Here is an 18,597-nt window from a genome sequence, read left to right as displayed (position 1 = left end):
TCAATATAGTTAGCTGGCCCTGATCTATGATCAAAGGCAGTGAATTTTCAAAACATGACAGAAATTAGCTGACTTCCAGATGGACCACATGCCCTCACTACTTCTAGCACTCTGCTGACTACTGCAGATGGGCTCATACCTTTTAAAAGCACTCATATGAGCAGTTTCCTAAGACACTTCTTTTTAAAAGAGCGAACAGAAGATCACCAGTGACTAATGTATGTAGAACGTTTAGCAGTCGATTGCAAAAAGCAGCGTAGCATGCTAATGCTATGCTTACATGCTGCAGATGTACACATACAGCTATAAGCAAAGCAATAAAACATCCCCGGCCACTGATTTCAAGGAAATAGAATGCAAACAGACGGAACATTAGAGAAGAGGTGATGCTACCTTATGAAACCTTCACCTCCTCCTCTTATAACCCACCTCCGCTCAAATCCCAGCGCTTCCATATAATTTTTCTTTACCTGATTTTGAAATGATCTTTGCACCAGGTGGGAAGACACAGCCACTTAACGGGTTAACATATTTATGCAGGGGCTGTCAGTCAAGAGAGATGGGAAGTGTGTGTGTTTCTAATCATATTTATTTATGCTTTCACATGCCTTCAGCAAAACATGCACATTCCCATTTCCAAAAACATGATTATTTTTTATGTATATGTTGCATCAGGTTGTTGGAAATCACTCTGCCTGTTGGCCACATGGATTAATGTGTTTGTGTAAAAGCCGAAACTTGCACAAATTCTTGACATGTTTGCATGTGTGAGTGAGTGTGTGACCGACAGAGGCAGAAAGAGAGGGAGAGGGAGTATAGTGCACGTAGTGAAGTGCATCTGTGCATGCACTTGGGAAGTGTAATGAGATATGCGGAGGACTTCTTCAGAGAGGAACACTTAATGACAGTCTCTGTCCCTCAAGCTCTAGTGCATTTCAGAAAAGGAACCAAAGAGCTTCTTTAGCCAGGGCTCTTGGTGCTAAGGGGAAACTCATTACTAGTGTGCAGGCACCAGAGAGCATGGAAGTATTGGAGGGGACAGAAAGACACAAGCTGTGTTCAGGGGCTGGATCCTCTGATGGTGCAAGCAAAAAAGATGCGACTTGACTTGAAGACCAGGTTGCCTCTGCACCATAACAACACTAGTCACAGGAATCAAAGTAATGGTCAAAACCAGCGGTGAAACTGATATGTTTTATAATCAGTACAAATTGTGAGGTTTAATTTTAAATCATATTGTTGTTTTTAACTGCAGACAGTTGTTTGCAATCGAAAAAGCTCATAAAACCCCACTACAGCTACCTGGCCCGCACCAAACATGAGATAAACAAAGTTAACAGCTAAAAAAACAGTTAGATTAAACCCAAAACAGAGCTAGAAGGAGTTGCTCTGTATCTGCTGGCTGTGTCAAACAGGCAAATGTTCGCTAACAAGTTTACCAAACACAACTTAAAAGGCGACACTATGACAATGTTGTGTTTACAGGTTGCACTGCATTGGCTTTTTACCCTGGTCCAGTTCAAGCTGACTACCACATAAGTGGAAATACCTGGTAGATAAAATGTGTATACGTGACATTACCTGACTATATGAGTTTAAGTGGATCGCCTGAACTCCATCAAACAGTTGACCAGAGCAAAATATGCTGTATGTCCCCTGAATTTGATTGAGTATGATTTATTTTATTGACATTTTAGATTTATTTCCAGTGGTATCTGGATTCATGTATCCATTTATACAGTGACTTTGCTGTTGTAAACTTTACTGTTGCTGCTCTAGAAACAACATTTAGTTTTATTTAAAATATTCAGTTCTAATCCTGCTGTGAAATTAAAGACAACCAGGCTGACATAGGAACTGTATAGCTAATATGCATACTTCAATATTTTTTAATTTATCGCAAGTCATTCCAATATCAAACAATGTTATCGCATATCACAGATTTTTCTCATGTTGTGCAGGCCTAGTTTACAAGCAGCAAGTATATGCATAAATATCTAATATTGCACCTCAATGTAGTCCAATATGGGTCCATATGGTATATTCCACACTGAGGCAGAGACAGGGTTTATTTCATCTTACTACCACCACCTTGCTCTCTCTTACACCCTCCGCCCTTTCTTTCCAATCACATGATGCTCCAGTTGAAGTGGGCATCTCTTCTTTAATCCACCACACTAAAACCAATTTCAACAAGACTTTCTTGTCCTTTGTCAAATTCTGTTTTCCACCACCGCAGGCAACAGTACAAGTATATTGACTCCTGCCCAAACTGCCAACAGTCGTTGTGTGATTCTAGACAACCAGCTGCTGTGTGAGCCCGTTCTTGCAACCACAACCCAATCCTGCAGGTTTACACTTTACAACATCCATCAAGTCAGACCTTTCCTCGCCAAGGATTCTGGCCAGCTTATGTTTAAATCATCTCCCATCTGAACTAGTGCAGCTCCTCTCCTAGGAAAGTACAACTTATTCAGAATGCTGTAACCGGTCCCTTTTCTCCAACTTCTTCAAAATGTAACACGTCACTACTGTTTAGATTCCTTTCAGCAGTAGCCAACAGCCAGCTGCCCATTGTTATCATGACTGTAAGAGTGTGATCCCAGAAGTATGTAGAGGCTCTGCAGGACTGTTCTGAGCTAATGGACTGGAACATACCCTGTGGAGCACACAGAGAGGACAATGCAGGGCTCCCCGGCTGCACAACATGTCAATACCCATGTGGAGCCTTCTATTAAACAGTTTGCTGTTTTCTGTGCTTCACCTTAAACAAACACTGGGAAACAAAGAAAATTAAATCCCTTCTCAGGGAAGAAGAGGGCTTCCAGGGCTGGCTACAGGGACGAAGTTAAGTTTGTCTGCAGGTGCTGAGGAGAAGAATAAAAGATAGAAACACAAGGACAGAATTGAAGACAAATTGCAACAAAACATTGTGAAGGAGGTGCTGAGTGGGATGAGAGGGATTACTAGCTTCAAGACGCAAGGCCAAGTGGGGGAAGAGAATAAAAATAGAGTGAATGAGTTGAGCATGTTCTTTAACAGGTTCAATGTGGAGACCAGGCCAGCTGCACCCACTCCCCCAGGTTGATGGGTCTAATGAGATCTCTCCACAACAATGTGACCGTCACACCGGGGGTTCACCTCTTCAGCCCCGGTCTGCGTCTCCCACTCACCCCTGCCTTCGGACTGACCACTTCACCGTGAAGGGCAGGAAGGAAAAAAGGCCTGCAGGGGTCTTGGTAGAGAGCAAATTGATGCAAGGACAAGCAAGCAGAAGTCTAATGCCAGATGAAAGAGCCAGAAGAGGACTTCCTGCAGAGAAAGTGGTGATAGCACAGCCCTACAAATAGCTGAGGGTCAATATCAATAACAAAATGGACTGGTCAGAGAACACTTATGAAGATCATAAGAGGGGAGAGGTGGCTGTTCATTCTAGGATGGAACTACATTTACTAGCTACATGATCTGCCCTTTTGGTATGCTGCTGAGGCAGACGCTATGAATATCTTAAAAGAAAAGGCTGATTTTGTCACTGGGCCGGAGACTCAGGATAGGTTCACATTCTTTCAAGTCTGTACTAAAATAGTACACACAGATGCCCTTATGTATATTGATAGACTTATGGTGGCAGTAACTGCTCCTCCTGTCTCCACTGGTCAGGAGAGACTGCAGGTTAACTTGAGTTCAATAAAAGTGATTGGGGAGGAAATCCACAGTTCTTTACAGCCAGTACGAACAGGAGAAACAATTACAAGGATCAATAACTCATTTAATGTACATAAGGGAATGTGACTATTATTTTAAGGTAATGCATGCTGGCAAAAGACAACTCAGTCAGGGCTTTAGACTCCAAGAGATAGTAATCAACTGTCTACAATACAAACTATTACAACTGACACATATACAACTTAACATAATCAGACACAGAGAAAACAAAAACAGCAGACTGCCGGCTATGAGTAATGTAAACACCATTAGCTCTGTGTGACAGGAACTGTGTCGCAGCTTGATTTTGATTGCTGCTATCTTTATCACAGCATCCAACCTCTGATTGCTGCAGTATTCAATGATAATAAAAACTATACCTACCTGCAACATTTAAATAATATTAAGATTTGTTAGGTCTCGTCACATGGTCCAGGTGAAGAAACTCAAAATATGAAATTACTCTCTGAGTTTATATCCTACGTATGCATACATACTGTATGTTTTTGTGTGCATATGCCACTGGAGCTGTATGAATGTGAATGGATTACTAGAATAAATTAACAATTCTACATGCAGGTGTGGGAGGCTACAGTATGCATTATACCTCAGTGAGTAAAACTACTCAGACATTTAAAACTGCAAATGTTAACAGCAAAGTGCTGCAGTAGGTCAGAGATGTTTTGGACTCATGGATAATAAATATGGACAAAATATTAAATTCAAACTTAACTTTGCCATTAAAATAGAAATTCACTGAGCCATGTCCTGGTGTGTGGGCTGCAGGTATCCACAGCATACAGTTTCTACAGAGCAGCTTCTGTATAGCCTGAAGAGCGCACACACACACACACACACACACACACACACACACACTAATAACTGCCTTTAGGAATACGTCCTACCAACAAACCTCTACAGTTCGTAATGATGAGAACTGTGACGTACACACTACCACACACATATAGGATCTGAAATGAACACCCTCCAAGCGCCAAATAACTGCGCCAGTCGAGTTCCCGCTCAGCCTTTAGACTTTACATTGTGATGACACAATGTCACAGATTTTAAAATTTCTTTGCTTGAGGAAAGTTTTACAAATATTAAACCTCGATGCAGGGTTTTTCCATGCATACAGAATCACAAGGTGGCCACCTCTGTCAGATTTGTCCTTCAGCTCTCGACAAAACGCTGGACAGGTTTCTTCATGGTGAACACTGTATTTTCTAGCAATCTTTGCACCATGTGGATTTCTTTCATTTATTGCTGCAATTGTAGCATTAGCAGTAAAGCTTTATCCTGACTATTGTTAGATCAATCATCATCAATAATCATATTATTACTGCAGAAATTTGGATGTTGTCTGTATCTGCCCAGATATCATTATCTGTTTATATCCGAATAATGTCTCAAATTGAATTACCTCCCTAACATTTATATAAGCCTCTTTTGGGTTAATCATATTTACATGTTCTTACTTGCATACTTGTAACAACTTTGAAGCCTTGGTGTTGGATTATCAGTCTGCAAAGACACCACTGCCCATATTGTACCTCCAGGCCATAGACCCACTCTATACTCCACCTTTCAACTCTCCTTTCCCTACTACAAGCTTGTCATCCTCCATCTGGATATTTACACATCCATGGTTCCCAGAGGGTCCTACAGGCATTGGTGATCCCTTGTCTTTATATTTAGCGCCAGCAGCAGGTTAACCTTCTGTGCAATCAGCAGGTTAATGTTTTCACTTTTTCAGTGAAAATATTTGACAGACATTCATGGTCCTTCGGGGATGAAGCTTATAGTGGGCTGATATTTGTAGTTTTGAGTGAATTGTTTCATCAAATATTGGATGGATTGCCATAGAATTTTTTGTACGTATTCATGTATTCACACTTTGGTGATCCCTTAATTTCAATTTGTCTAATGCTTATGACAAAGTACATGCAAAACTAATGACATTCCCATCAGCCTCAGTTGTACTTTCCTGTATAGTGCTAATTAGCAGATGGTAGCATGATAACATGCTAAACACGGTGAACATGGTGAAAATTAAACTAAACAACCACCGTGCCTATGTACACTGTAGACTCTTAGTTTTGTTTTAATGTGCTGCCCTAGTCTTCTATTCAATGATAATTGTTTAACTGTCAGTTAAGTGTAAGTCTGACTCTTAGTATCGCTGTTTTTACCCCACTTTTGGTGACTTTTTGCCATTCCACTACTGCACACATTTCACTACGGGTGAGACCATCTACTAAATGTATAAAATGGAAAACTGGAAATGTAATGCTGCTGCTCTGTACCTGCCAGATCTACATGACAGCCAGTGCATGGGGGAGCTGGCTCATCACTACATTCATATCCCGACATTCTGCTGGGACCATGACGGTCACAGTCAATGTGGGTGAGCTGTAATCAGTACATGGTTGTCCTGGATAGCCAGTACTCTGAGGACTCTATATGTATTGTAACAAGGAACAAGTCAGTCAACAGGGAGGTGCATAGATACAGAGATAAACAAACATCCCGACATCCATTCTTATGTACACATTTTGACAAACACTTTGGTATTTTCCAGAGATACTCCAAGTCCAACAGCATGTGCACAGAATCACAAACTGACAGCCCCATGCCTGCATACGTGTACCTGACAATGAAGGAGTGCCGTGGTGTGAGGCCACGGTCATGGTCAAGCACTGGTTGGGGTGAAAGGTCAGCAGACAGGGTTGTTCCAGATCCTTGGAGGAGCACGGTGACGTGGTCGGGGAGCAGCTCAGCGGTCTCAGAGGTGAAGGTGATAGAGAGGAGCTGGCCGTAGCTGTTCACTTGGTGACCCAGGAATTTCTCTAGTGGGAGGGCAAAGGTTGGATGTTAGAGAGGTGAGTGGAGCTAGCTTTGTTATTGAAGTCTCAGACAACTCTCTACCATCAATGTAGTAAACACAGTGGCTGTATGTGTGCAAGTGTGTTGTGGAAGAAGTATTTATTTTTGTTTTCATTCAGTAATATTCTGCCTGTTCTTTTCTCTTTCAGTGTGTGTGTGTCTGTGTGTGTGTGTGGGTGTCTGGACAGAAGGATACAGGATTTTTGAACCCACATGAAGCACTACGGGAGTCTGTATAATTACCCACCCTCTCATCTCTGGCTCATTACAGCACATTAACAGGACTTCAAAGATCTTAGCCACTACTAGACATTCTCCCCACTACACTACCAACCCCCCCAAACACACACACAAGTTGTACATTTGAAATAGGCAGAAGTCTTGCCCTCTATCAATATGGAAATATGAAAAATGTAAACAATACATGCTATTGTAAAATGCCTTGCACCAGTTATGCTCTAAAAATGAAAAAATCACAACAATTTTATAGAAAAAAACAACTATGCTCCCATTCTGGGTGAGCAAGTGGGCAAAACTGACAGGTTGCACGCTTGATTGCCACCTTGTTTTTGAGCGTAATCGTGTGTGAAGTACATCCTGAGCTCTTCTGGGGGTTGGGAGGGCTAAGGACTTCAGTGGGTGATTTTGCTTGCGATGGGCCTCTGGCGTCATTCAGAGCAATTCAACTGTGATTGTTTAATATCTGCTCAACCAACAGACCCCTTTTATCGTCTCTGCCTTCCTGTACATCTACAGTCCACACCATCTATGGCCAGGTTGATGAATGTTTTTATCAGACATCTATCACTTTTGTGAGGACCCAATTTCTGACATCTTAAATTGAGGTTTTTAGCTGCTGTTGGTGGTTTATTACTCTGTGATGTGTTTCTCAGTAATTCGTTAAAGTTATTACTTTCTAAGCTAAAAGCAATGTAATTATTGTCTATTTCATGGTCTAATAAGTAATGCCATTTGTCAGTTGGTTTCATATAGGTTATATGTTAAATTGTTCAAGTGACACAGTGTTGAAACTCAGTTCTTTTACGTCAAGGATAAAGACTTTTGCTTTTGCCGCTGCCTTTTATTAAATCACATGTGAGGTTTTGCCAGGTGATTAATATCTTACACTGCACTCTACGCAAATTTTATTATCCTGTTTTTGTCTTTTTAATTGTATTTTAATATATCTGACCTATGCTGATTTTATATTTTATGTAAAGCCCTTTGAATTGCCTTGTTGTTGCAATGTGCTATACAAAGTTGCCTCTCTTCTTTCTAATAACTGCATGCTTATAAGAAACAAAACTCAGAAAGTCAAGGTGTTTTGTCAGCTTTTCACATGAAACAACACCTGCTTCCGTTAGCTTTTAAACAATTCAGTTTTAGTGTGAGTATACAAAATGAATGAAGTGCAAAACACTGTTTTTTTATATTTATTATTCAACTATAGGATCAGTATTTGTAGGAAATGAGAAACAGGCAATGATGAAAGGGGAAAGGCTTCAATTACATGACTAATCAATAGCACTTTCTGTTCTGGGTCTAATAAGGCATCATTCATGTCAATGTGACTTCAAAATCAATAGAAATACATTAGTACAGCCAATCAGGAGCTGGGGGTGCTGTTTAACAACCACCAATCATCACCAGTGAAGACAAAACACTTTCCCAGGTGACATGAGCTGCCACACATCACAGTGTAGTTTCAAAATCAATACATATTGATGACAGGGAACAAAAACAAATAATCAGCCAATCAGAAAAGAGGATTAAATTAAATCCATCACCAATTAGACAGGTATGGTTTCATTGAGCCCTCTCAAATAAATAACAGATCAATACCCACTCCTGAGTCCACCTGAACCACTCATATCAGTGCAAATTTAAAACCAATCAACGACTCATGTATGGCACAGACTGCTCATAGTACTTTAACTTGTCCGTTTGTTAAAATTCCCCCCCAATATTTTTTTTCTCATTTAATGTCACTGTAATACGATGTCTACAGTTTTCATTGCACTATTTAGCACTATTTAAAACTGTTGACACTGATGTGCCTGGATTATCCAGTGGAGAAGTAAGCTAGCTAACATTGTCAGCATTAGCTTGGCGGCTAAAAGGCTTTAGATAATGTTATTGCAACAAGAGTTTGTACAGTGGCTTTTCACATAGCACAATTACATTTATTCATTTGGCAGACAGTGATTAAGGAAGATGATTGACCTACCGGCACTGGCAGGTGTAGTTTGAAGTTAGCTGCAGCTAGGCAGCTAACTTCAAACACTGGCGCTCAGGGTGTTCAAGAAATGCGAAGCAGAGATCGGTACATGTTGTGTGAGGAAAATAGGGACTATTTCTATAGTATAGTACTATAGTACCCAAGAACTAAAAAAATAGGAAAACCAAAGAGCTGTAAAAACTAATATGAAGAAGATAAAACTAAATAAATATGCTAAATATAAGCGTAAAATAACTTACATTTTAATTAATTTCATATACTACATATAGTCAAAAGGGGATTTAAAAGAAATATATACAGCTTTATCTTTCTTTTATTTCGTCTTAAATGTTTATCATTTAACGGATAATACATTTGTATTATTTATTGATGTATTAAATTTTTTTTGGGGCTTGTCTGAGATCCACTGAGTATCTTTGGAACATTTTTTGTAAAACTTCATCTCTGCACCGTCCTCTATGAGGTACTGCATATTTGTCAATTTGTAAAATTTGGTCTCTCCAGCCAGTCCCTCACATACACCTTACTCAAGCTGCACTCAACACAATAGCATCTGCCAGCAGATGATCACTGTTGCTTCAGTTTGTGAATGAGAACAGTCTCAGCAGAGCCAGTATTTCCGGAGAACAGAGAAGAGGCAATTACCTATGTTTGGGAAGTGACGCACTGTAATCATGAGTAATGTAAGAAACTCATGTTCGTAGAAAATAAATCAACAAATATTCCTTTTGAAATGATTCATTGGAAAATACATACTGCGCATTCCTTGCATAACGGTGGGTAACGAGCCCAGTAATACTATTGTGTGAATAAGCTAATATTCGCCCCCTTGGTTGTGAGTGGTCATCTTTCAGGTGTAGCTTGCTGGTCATTATTCTGCTGGGTGTCTGGTTTGCATCAGTGTGGTTCCCGGGTGTTCTTTCTCTATCTGTGAGGACAGAGGTACCAAGCATAATTACTCACAACCCTAATAGACCATCCAGGAATGGCCCCACTGCCGGGCCCCTTTCCAAAGTAATGAATCACTATAAAAAAACAATGAAAGGATTATTTGTGTGTTAGTGTGATCGACTGTCCGTGTATTGCCATGGATTTATATTCATTATTTTATCTCACATGGCAAAGTGGAAATAATTTAAAAGTTTAGCAATCTCTAAATAAACTGCACATAAGTGAGAATATTTCTTCACATTCAGTGTAGTGTAGTGTAGTGTAGTAGGCTACTTAAACCATTGGATGATAGTCAATCAGTCTTGATCATTGATTAATCATTAAGGTATTTATTAAAGGTATTGTTAAATTATTTGAGAAATATGCTTTCTTTTACTTTTTATTTAATGAGAAGATCAATACCACTCTTGTGTCCGTATGCAAAATATAAAGAGCCAGTAACCTGCCAGCGACTACCAGCACCTCTAAACCCTTCTCTTTACATGTTATATTTTGTTCGTTAAACCTATAGAAAAACTGTAAAAGTGTAAAAACATAATAACTTGTGGTTTTACAGGGTTATTCACCAGGCCAAAAAAAGTTACAACACATAGCCCTTTTACCTTTGGAAAGAGCCTAGCTGTTTCCCCACTCCTAAGCTGTATCTCAATTCAGGGACCATATCCTTCGAAGGGCATGGCCTTTGCGGCCTACGAAGGCATACGGCCGCAAAAGGCCGTACCGACTGTTGTATAGTAACAGTGACGTAAACCACAGTTAACGTAGTTTATTGCTACTGCCATTTGACTTTAACAACATAATTTCATATTTAAAGAAAACCTAACCTTACTTTAATATTAAAATATTGACACTGTTTTTGTCATTGATCAGCTAAAGCAAGTTGAATAGAAAGATATACAAGCCTCATCTAACTAAGCTCTCCACACTTCTTCTCCTTGTATCCCTAGCCCAGGCCCCTGTACTGCAGGATAAATTTGAGTGTTCCTGTGCTGGACAGGTTTTTTAGCCAGCAGGACACACGGCTGGATTTCCGGTTGAGCAGGGAGAGCCTGGGAGTGCTACTGGGCCTCCTAAACCAGGAACGGAGACACGGATGGGGTGCCACGATTGAGACCCTGGTTTTTCTCTTCTGGCTGGCAAGTGGGGCATCATACAGGGTGGTCTCCAGAGTGTTTGCAATGCCTCGATCCACTGTCCACCGCATCGTCCACAGAGTCACTGAGGAGGTGGTGGCCATTCGCCACAAGGTCATCCACCTAACGAAGACCCAGGATGAGTTACAACCGATATCCCGTGGGTTTGCAGGGCTGGCAAGACACAGAGCCTTTTTTAAAGCAGCTGGAGCAATCGACGGCTGCCATGTCCGCATCAAGCCACCGAGTGGCCCTGATGGTCAGTGCTATGGGAACAGGAAACTGTTTTCATCCATCATCCTGCAGGCTGTCTGTGACCATCAGGGCCGCTTCATTGACACCTACGTGGACTGGCCTGGGTCAGTCCACGACTCCAGAGTGCTCCGCTACAGCCCACTTTACGGGAGTTCACTCTACCCTCCTCCAGGGCATTTCATCCTTGCAGACAGAGGGTACCCGTGCCTCCAACACCCACTCCCCCTCATCACTCCCTACAAGAGGCCAATACAAGGTGTGGGAGCCATCACTCGAGGGCACGCTCCATTATAGAGCGTGCTTTTGGGATGATGAAGACCAGGTTTCGGGCCATCTTCCTACAAGCGCGGGAGGTGCACCACACCATGTACCTCACGTGAGTATTTTTTTTAAATTATACTAATGAGTAAATCAACAGAGTGATTCATCGAAAACCATACATTTTTCAGACTGAAATATATTTTTATGCATTTCAGGTCATAACAGCATGTGCCATCCTCCACAACATCTGCCTTGGGGCTGGTCACATTGTGGCCCCAGAGGATGAGCCTGAGGAGGATGTGGCAGAGGATGAGGGGGAGAACGGTTTGGAGACAGTGAGTGGTAGTCCCTGGCATGACCAGCTGTCTGCAGAGGTGTCTGCCCTGGAGGAGGTGCCCCCTGACCACCAATATTTTTAAAAAGGAACGTAAAAGATCGGTAAATTCGTATTCATATCCTAACAATTTTGCCTGTTAAAATATTTTGTAGAGATTTATTTTGTCAAAATAAGATTGTGAATTAGTATTTTGTGTGCACTGCCTATTATTCTTGCCTCTTACTAAAACATCTTAGTGACATGGCAGCTGTCGATTGAACCAGCCCTGCAAACCCATTGATGGACGATGCGGTGGACAGTGGAGAGATGCATCCACCTGCAACACACTCTGGAGACCACCCCAGATGATGTCCTGCTGACAGAAGACACCAGGGTCTTTATTGTGGCAGCCCATCCAGGTCCAACAGCATCACCAGGGTCTCCCTGCTCAGCAGAATAAATGTTGTAAATATGTTGTAAATAGTTATAAAGACTACAGAAATTAAAATCATTTATTTAACAAATATTTTATTTTAATTGATTAATAAATATTATATATATTATTATTTAAGGATTATTTTTCAGGAAGTCCCTCTAGTAGAGAGAACAGCCTGTCCATCCTCTCTCTGCTCTCCAGTGCTCTCCTCTCCTCTGCCTCTCTCTGCAACCTCATGTCTTCCTTGAGAAGCTGAAGCAGCTCATCTTCTCTGTCCCTCTTTCTCTTTCTCGGCTGGCTCTCCTCCTCCTCCCCTTCCTCCTCCTCCTCCTCCTGGTCACCCACTGCAGTACTTGGCCCTGGTGTGTCCTCAGGGAAAGAGACAATTATGACAGGTGGGCTGGTGGAATGCCTCTGTCCCAACACCTCATCCATGACGACAAACCAGGGCCAAGTTGCAGCAGTGGGCTTCCCACCTACACCCTCTCCGGACCCCAGACACTTGCAATCCTAAGGCACAGGAAATCAATCATGGTAAATAACAACAGCAGAAAAACAAATTTCAGCAACTGTGTTTATTAACGTGCATGGCTAAAATGAATGAAATTAATATACAACGTACAAGATAAATGTATGTATTATATTAAAACAGGGTAGTAAGATGAATGCAGTTTGTAGTTCCCTTTGTGCTACACAGTGAATGATTTATACAACAATTATAAAAAAATATATACAGAACATATAAATTTCAAATCACACATACATACTTTGTATTTCTTTTTTAAATTGTCCCACTTTTTTTTTGCTTGGAGAGAAGTCACCTTCCCCCACAGGCCCATTTTCTCCAAAATTGTCCTAATCACAGAGAAACAAAAGAAATGGTAATTTTGTGAAGACTGGAAAAGGTGACAGGGCAGGACAGAGACACAAAAACACAACAAAGGGCCGCCCCATCTACTAGTTGTCTTATTGTTAAAGGCTTTGTATAGGATGGGGGTTATTTAACTGTAACTTTAAGTACACGATGATTAAATGCAGATATTACAAAAGGGCTATTGATACTTTAATAACCTCCAAGCCACGTTGGCAGAAAATTTTGCCCTGGTGAAGAGGTGGTTGCTCTCTCCCCTCAATTTAATAAAGAGGGCAGTTTGCTCCTTGCTCTCTAAAACAAAACGACATGTTCAAGTAAGTTTTTTGCTTCACATCACCAAACAGTAAGCAGCATAAATCTGAAAATAACCTAGTTATGTTAACCGTGTGCTATATCCCAAGGTTTTTGTAACCGTTACTAACGTTAACTGTCTGAAAACCAAGCAGGGTTCACAACCTGTCTAACGTTACGTGGTATTTTATTGTACATAATATGAAGTATAAGTGATGTATAATATCGCGACAATCTCGGTAAGACGTAGGTCTGACTCTGAACCTCTTCGATTTTAAGTGAAGACGTTAAAGGCTTTATTTTTGAGGTTGCAACTTGCCCAGCCGAGTTGCATTTAACGTTAACGTTAGCACATCAAAAACCTCAGGTAACGTTAGCTGGACAGTTAATCACTTAGTTAACTCACGTTAACTTATTCCACAATACTATTCTTTAAACGACACACTGCGCTTTTATGCCTCTTGTTATTTTTACATTTGTGTAGTTGGCTTTTGAAGTGAGTTGAAATCCAATACTTACATTTATAGGTAAAATCCGGGGGGCTCAACTCCACAGCCACAGCTGACGCCATTATTTACGCTGGGACAATCAACCGGTGCGCAGTGAATCTCGGGATACCTGGGGCTGTGAAGGATCCAGCTGTTGGATCCTCCAAACGGAGGAAAAGAAGGCTGCATTTCTTGGCCGCATTTGAAGGAGCCTTCGAAATGGGACAGCCTAGTCGCATCGACTGTGACGTATTCGGTCTTCAAATGCAGCCTTCGAAGGATGCAGTCCCTGAATTGAGACACAGCTCTAGTCTTAATGCTAAACTAAGCTAACGATCTCCTGATTGTAGCTTGATTTTTAGCATCCAAACTCAGGAGTGGTATCTATCTTCTCATCTAATTCTTGACAAGAAGGCAAATCAATGGACACAAAGAGACAGTGCACAGTTTAAACCTTATGCATGAAAGATCAATTTGTTACAAATTAATTACCACTCTGAAACTCTTGCATCAGTCTAAGTTGCAAAGCTGGTTGGGGAACATGTACAGCTAAACTGAAGCTGTGGTTACCGGCTTGTCAGGATAAGCCCTACTCTGCTGCTGATTGGCTATTAATCCTTAACTAGGTACTGCGCATGTGCAACTTTCAACAAAGATGAGATGCTTCACTCTTTAGCTAAAATGGAGTGGACAACACAGCTGAAAAGAGGTGCTGCAGTAATGTCCAGCATGACAAAAAAACATAGTGATTTTTAAAAAATAAACCTATTCTGGTACAACCCCTAATAAAATTATGAAACTGAAAATTAGCACAATATGACCACATTAAGACATCAACTTAGGCTCTGGGAACTTAAAGACAAACCTAATGAAAATTAATCAACAGCTGATAAAAATAATGTTGCATGTATTTGAATTAACTTCAAAAACAGAATGGAAAAAATCCTGTGCCGCTGTATTTCCATTTTGTTTCTATGAATCTGTCAGAATGATATGAAGTCCATTGCCGTTGACACTCAGCCAGGAACACATAAAGCCGCCATCACAACAAGTGATAGATGCCCATATAACTTTTGGGGAATGGCTGAGGAACCCACGATCAATCACGGGGTTTAGACTTTGCTCCGACCAAATTAATTGAACTCCATTTAAATTAAATCACAGCTGCCTTGCACAAACACAGGTCCCACTGAGGCTCTAACATCGACCACCATCAGACAGTTTGAGGGCAAAGGCTGGATGGACAAACTTTAAACTTTTAAACAGGTCCAACACTGTCAGAACACAGAGTCTAACACTAAACTGCACTGCCTGCAGGCGTTATATACGTGACCTGAAATCTAATTGCATAAAAGAAATAAAATTTCATTCATTTTCAAGGGGACTTTAAAAGCAGTGTGTACACCACACATGCATATGCAGACTGTTGTACATACACATTAGATACAACGGGATGATTTATCTTATGATATGAATCTAACAGAATTGAAATAAAATGTACCATTTTAAGAACTAAATTTATTTAGTCTTCTTAAGGGAAATACAAAGGACAAAGTGGAGTGTGGAGCAGAGTGAAATACAGTTTGCCCTGTGCCCAGAGATCAAGTGGGTTTTTGTCCAACCCACACAAAAATTGGGTTAGGGATTTGGCACAAATGTCAATGAAGGAGTCATACTGTTCTTTTATTTGCAGATAAACCAGGCCTTTGCTGGTGTGAGTGTGAGTGTGTTGCCTCTCCGGGACATGCTCTGGCAGGTGAATTCGGTCTGTTGCCTTCTGGCCATCGTTATGCACTAGCTGTATGTTAGACGAACCGCCACTCCAAATCTTTTATCCCTTCGGCGATCAAACTTTTAATCTACCTGTGAATAATGTGTATGATTTGTGTTATGTACTGTTGCAAACATGCTGCTCTTAACTAATTGCCCCTAGTGGGATTAATACAGTTGATTGAATTGAATTGAATTAAATTGCTACATGCACATGCAAAAAGATCCAATTTGAGTAATACATAATCAAAGACTTTTTAAGCTGTCTCAAGCTGACAATTGCAACATGTAGTATGTAGATATGCTGTTCATGTAAGAAAGTTATCTATGAGACATGTGTCCTTGTAATTCATAAGTCAGTGTAGTTGCGGGAGAAAATAGGCATGGTTAGACTTTCTCTCTCAAGCTCTCCTTTTTTCATTCCTCACACAACTCCTTCTGTCACTTTTTTGTGCGTGCAACCAAGTGAAACATCATGAATGAGAATGAATAGATAGACCGCCTGAAAAAGATTCCCTGTGTCAAGACAACAGAACACGCAAAAGACACTGGTGAGAGATTGGGGGGGGGCAATGGGATTCAGGCAGGAGGAGGACATGATGGCAGGTTTTTCAGCAGATCTTTGAATGTGTCCATTTTGGGATGGGTATCAACACTTTCACCTTTAGATGTGGCAACACAACACGTCATACAACTGATATTGTTTCAAGCACACTGAACTCTTTTATTCTCCCACTCGAGCCTCACTCAAGCACTCCTCAGCCTTCTAAGTTGGTCTACTTCCCCTATGCTTCTCTTTCTCTGTGCCCTTTATCCCCTGTTTTTGTTCTCTGTCCTTCATCATTCTATCTCTCCACTCACTTATCTCGTTTCTCTTCGCTACATCTCCCTTCTGTTTTGCTTCCAGATGACAAGGCGACCCGACTGGATTACATGCAGATCTGGGTGCAGGTAGTGCTCAGGTTGTGTGAGGCTCTTAGCTGAAATTGCAGCTTGAATCAGAGTGACAGGTAGCCTGGAGCTGCTCTCATGGATCTTTACTCTCCTTGCTCTGTCTTCCAATCCTCAGCTGAACACAAGAGCAGCCATATGCTGCTCTCTTACCTTCTACCAGTGTTATTTCATTAAAATTCTGTCTTTTCCCCCTTCTGTGTTCCGTTCTATCTCTTTACTCTCAGTCTCCTCTGCTGCTTCAGGCTTAGAAGGTTGGCATGTGCTGCAGATATGAAAAGGATCAGCAGTGCAAGCTTCTCAACAGATGGCTGTACAGACTTATGTTAGACGATGTCCCCTTCAGCATGAAACGCTGGTCAGCCAAGAGAGCCACAGTTACTGTCCAGCAGATTCAAGTGGTGACCACAGTTGTTGGAAGCAGGTCAAAGCAACTGTTTGGGGAGGAGCTTCCTGTTTTACTATGATAGCTGCTGGCAGCTGCACTCTTGTGTTCAGTCTGTTGAGTCACCACAGGGACTTGAACTCCGCCTGTGTCAACTGTCAAGCAGATGTCCAGGATCAGGAGGAGGACAAGTGGCAATGCACATGCTTCATAGGAAGGCCGCGTCCACTCATGCGTGCACATTCACAAACGTCTACCTACATCCATTTATGACATGGGCACGTGCCACGCTTGTAGTGAAAGCAATATAAGGGAGACGACAAATACTTTTTTTCATGCAGTGAAAAAGAAGGAGCAATCATTTGACAATCAGGGTAAGGAGATGAAGAGGTGAAAAGAGTAAGGGCATAACTGCCATGTCGGCCTGATTGCCATGGATAATTAAGTAAACTCACGTGAAATTCTTTCTCTCTCTATTTTTTCTTCCATGCTTTCTGGAATCCTCCTTGTCTGGTCTAACAACATATTTAAAACACTATTGAGAGAATATCTGTGACGTCTTGTCCTCTGTAGCATTGGCTGATATTTCTGGAGCTTGGTGAGATAGGCAGATCCCACATACTCCCCTCTCTCTGCTAATTCAAAGAAAAAGATTGAATCCTGTCCCTCATGCGACAGCTGAAGCCCAAGACAAACTACTGTGACAAATGCATCCATGGGAATCACAGAAATTGCTTTTTGTATGACGTTCAACATGGAGTTGTCACTCAGAATTATCTCTCTTTGGTGAACAACACAGTGGAGGCATTTCAGCACACATACAAATTAAAAAGTAAAAAGAGCGGAGACAGTGGCAGTGAGAAAGAGAGAGAATTCCGGAGCTGCTTCCAAAGCTGCTGCCACTCTGGTCTAAGCTTTAAAGTAAGTGTACACATGCAGCACTACAAAAAAGGGCGAGAGAAAATTAGATCATTAATAGGGATGGCAAGGCAATATTTATGGAGAAACAACATAAACAAACACTGCACGAAATAGATAAGCTGGCTGTCACAAGGCAGCATTCGGCCAGTGGGGCCATTAATCTGTGTGCTGTGGTCTACAGAGACGTCACTATAGACAGACAGAAAAATGGTATTAACTATGCACATTTTTAATTACACATAAATATATATATTGCAAAGCATGCAAACACTCATTATGGATCTATGCACATGTCACACACACACACACACACGCACACACGCATGCGCACACACAGTCAAACTTGCACATCCATGACTTATCAATGCATTTATAAAGACATTCTACAAATTATGCCTGACCACCAGTCTTTGTCACATCCCACTGTAAGCATTTCATCCTTCTAAAAAAAGGACGCCTCCAAAGGGAGTTGTTCTCTGTGATTGCGCGTTTTGGGCATTAAACCTCCAGGATGCGGAGTTAATGGGATTGCTCCTGTTTTGCTTCTGGCTGCGGACTGCATGGTGGCTGGAGGGGCTGTGAGTTGATGCCTAGAACCGACTTAGTGAAGACAAGAAGAAACCAAGCCAATTTTCACTTTGTTGCCTCTCCAGCATGGCCAAAACATCCAATTCCATCAGGCCTTTGCTGCTGGGGCAGCTGATAGAAATGGGCTCTAAGTCCTGTAGCTGGGCC

At 41.4% G+C, this 18,597-nt stretch overlaps 1 protein-coding gene across 1 annotated transcript in view; it reads right to left on the bottom strand.

Annotated features, from left to right (window-relative positions):
- Nucleotides 1–18,597, bottom strand: part of lamc3 (laminin, gamma 3) — a 114,233-nt gene that overhangs the window by 34,251 nt on the left and 61,385 nt on the right. Inside the window, exon 10 of the mRNA XM_046066348.1 lies at nucleotides 6,356–6,554. Coding sequence (XP_045922304.1) covers nucleotides 6,356–6,554 — 199 coding nt within the window. The remainder of the gene's footprint in view (nucleotides 1–6,355; nucleotides 6,555–18,597) is intronic.

This window comes from Micropterus dolomieu, linkage group LG13 (genome assembly GCF_021292245.1).
Source record: "Micropterus dolomieu isolate WLL.071019.BEF.003 ecotype Adirondacks linkage group LG13, ASM2129224v1, whole genome shotgun sequence".
Classification (NCBI taxonomy): domain Eukaryota; kingdom Metazoa; phylum Chordata; class Actinopteri; order Centrarchiformes; family Centrarchidae; genus Micropterus; species Micropterus dolomieu.
This window is presented reverse-complemented; position numbering and strand designations above follow the sequence as displayed.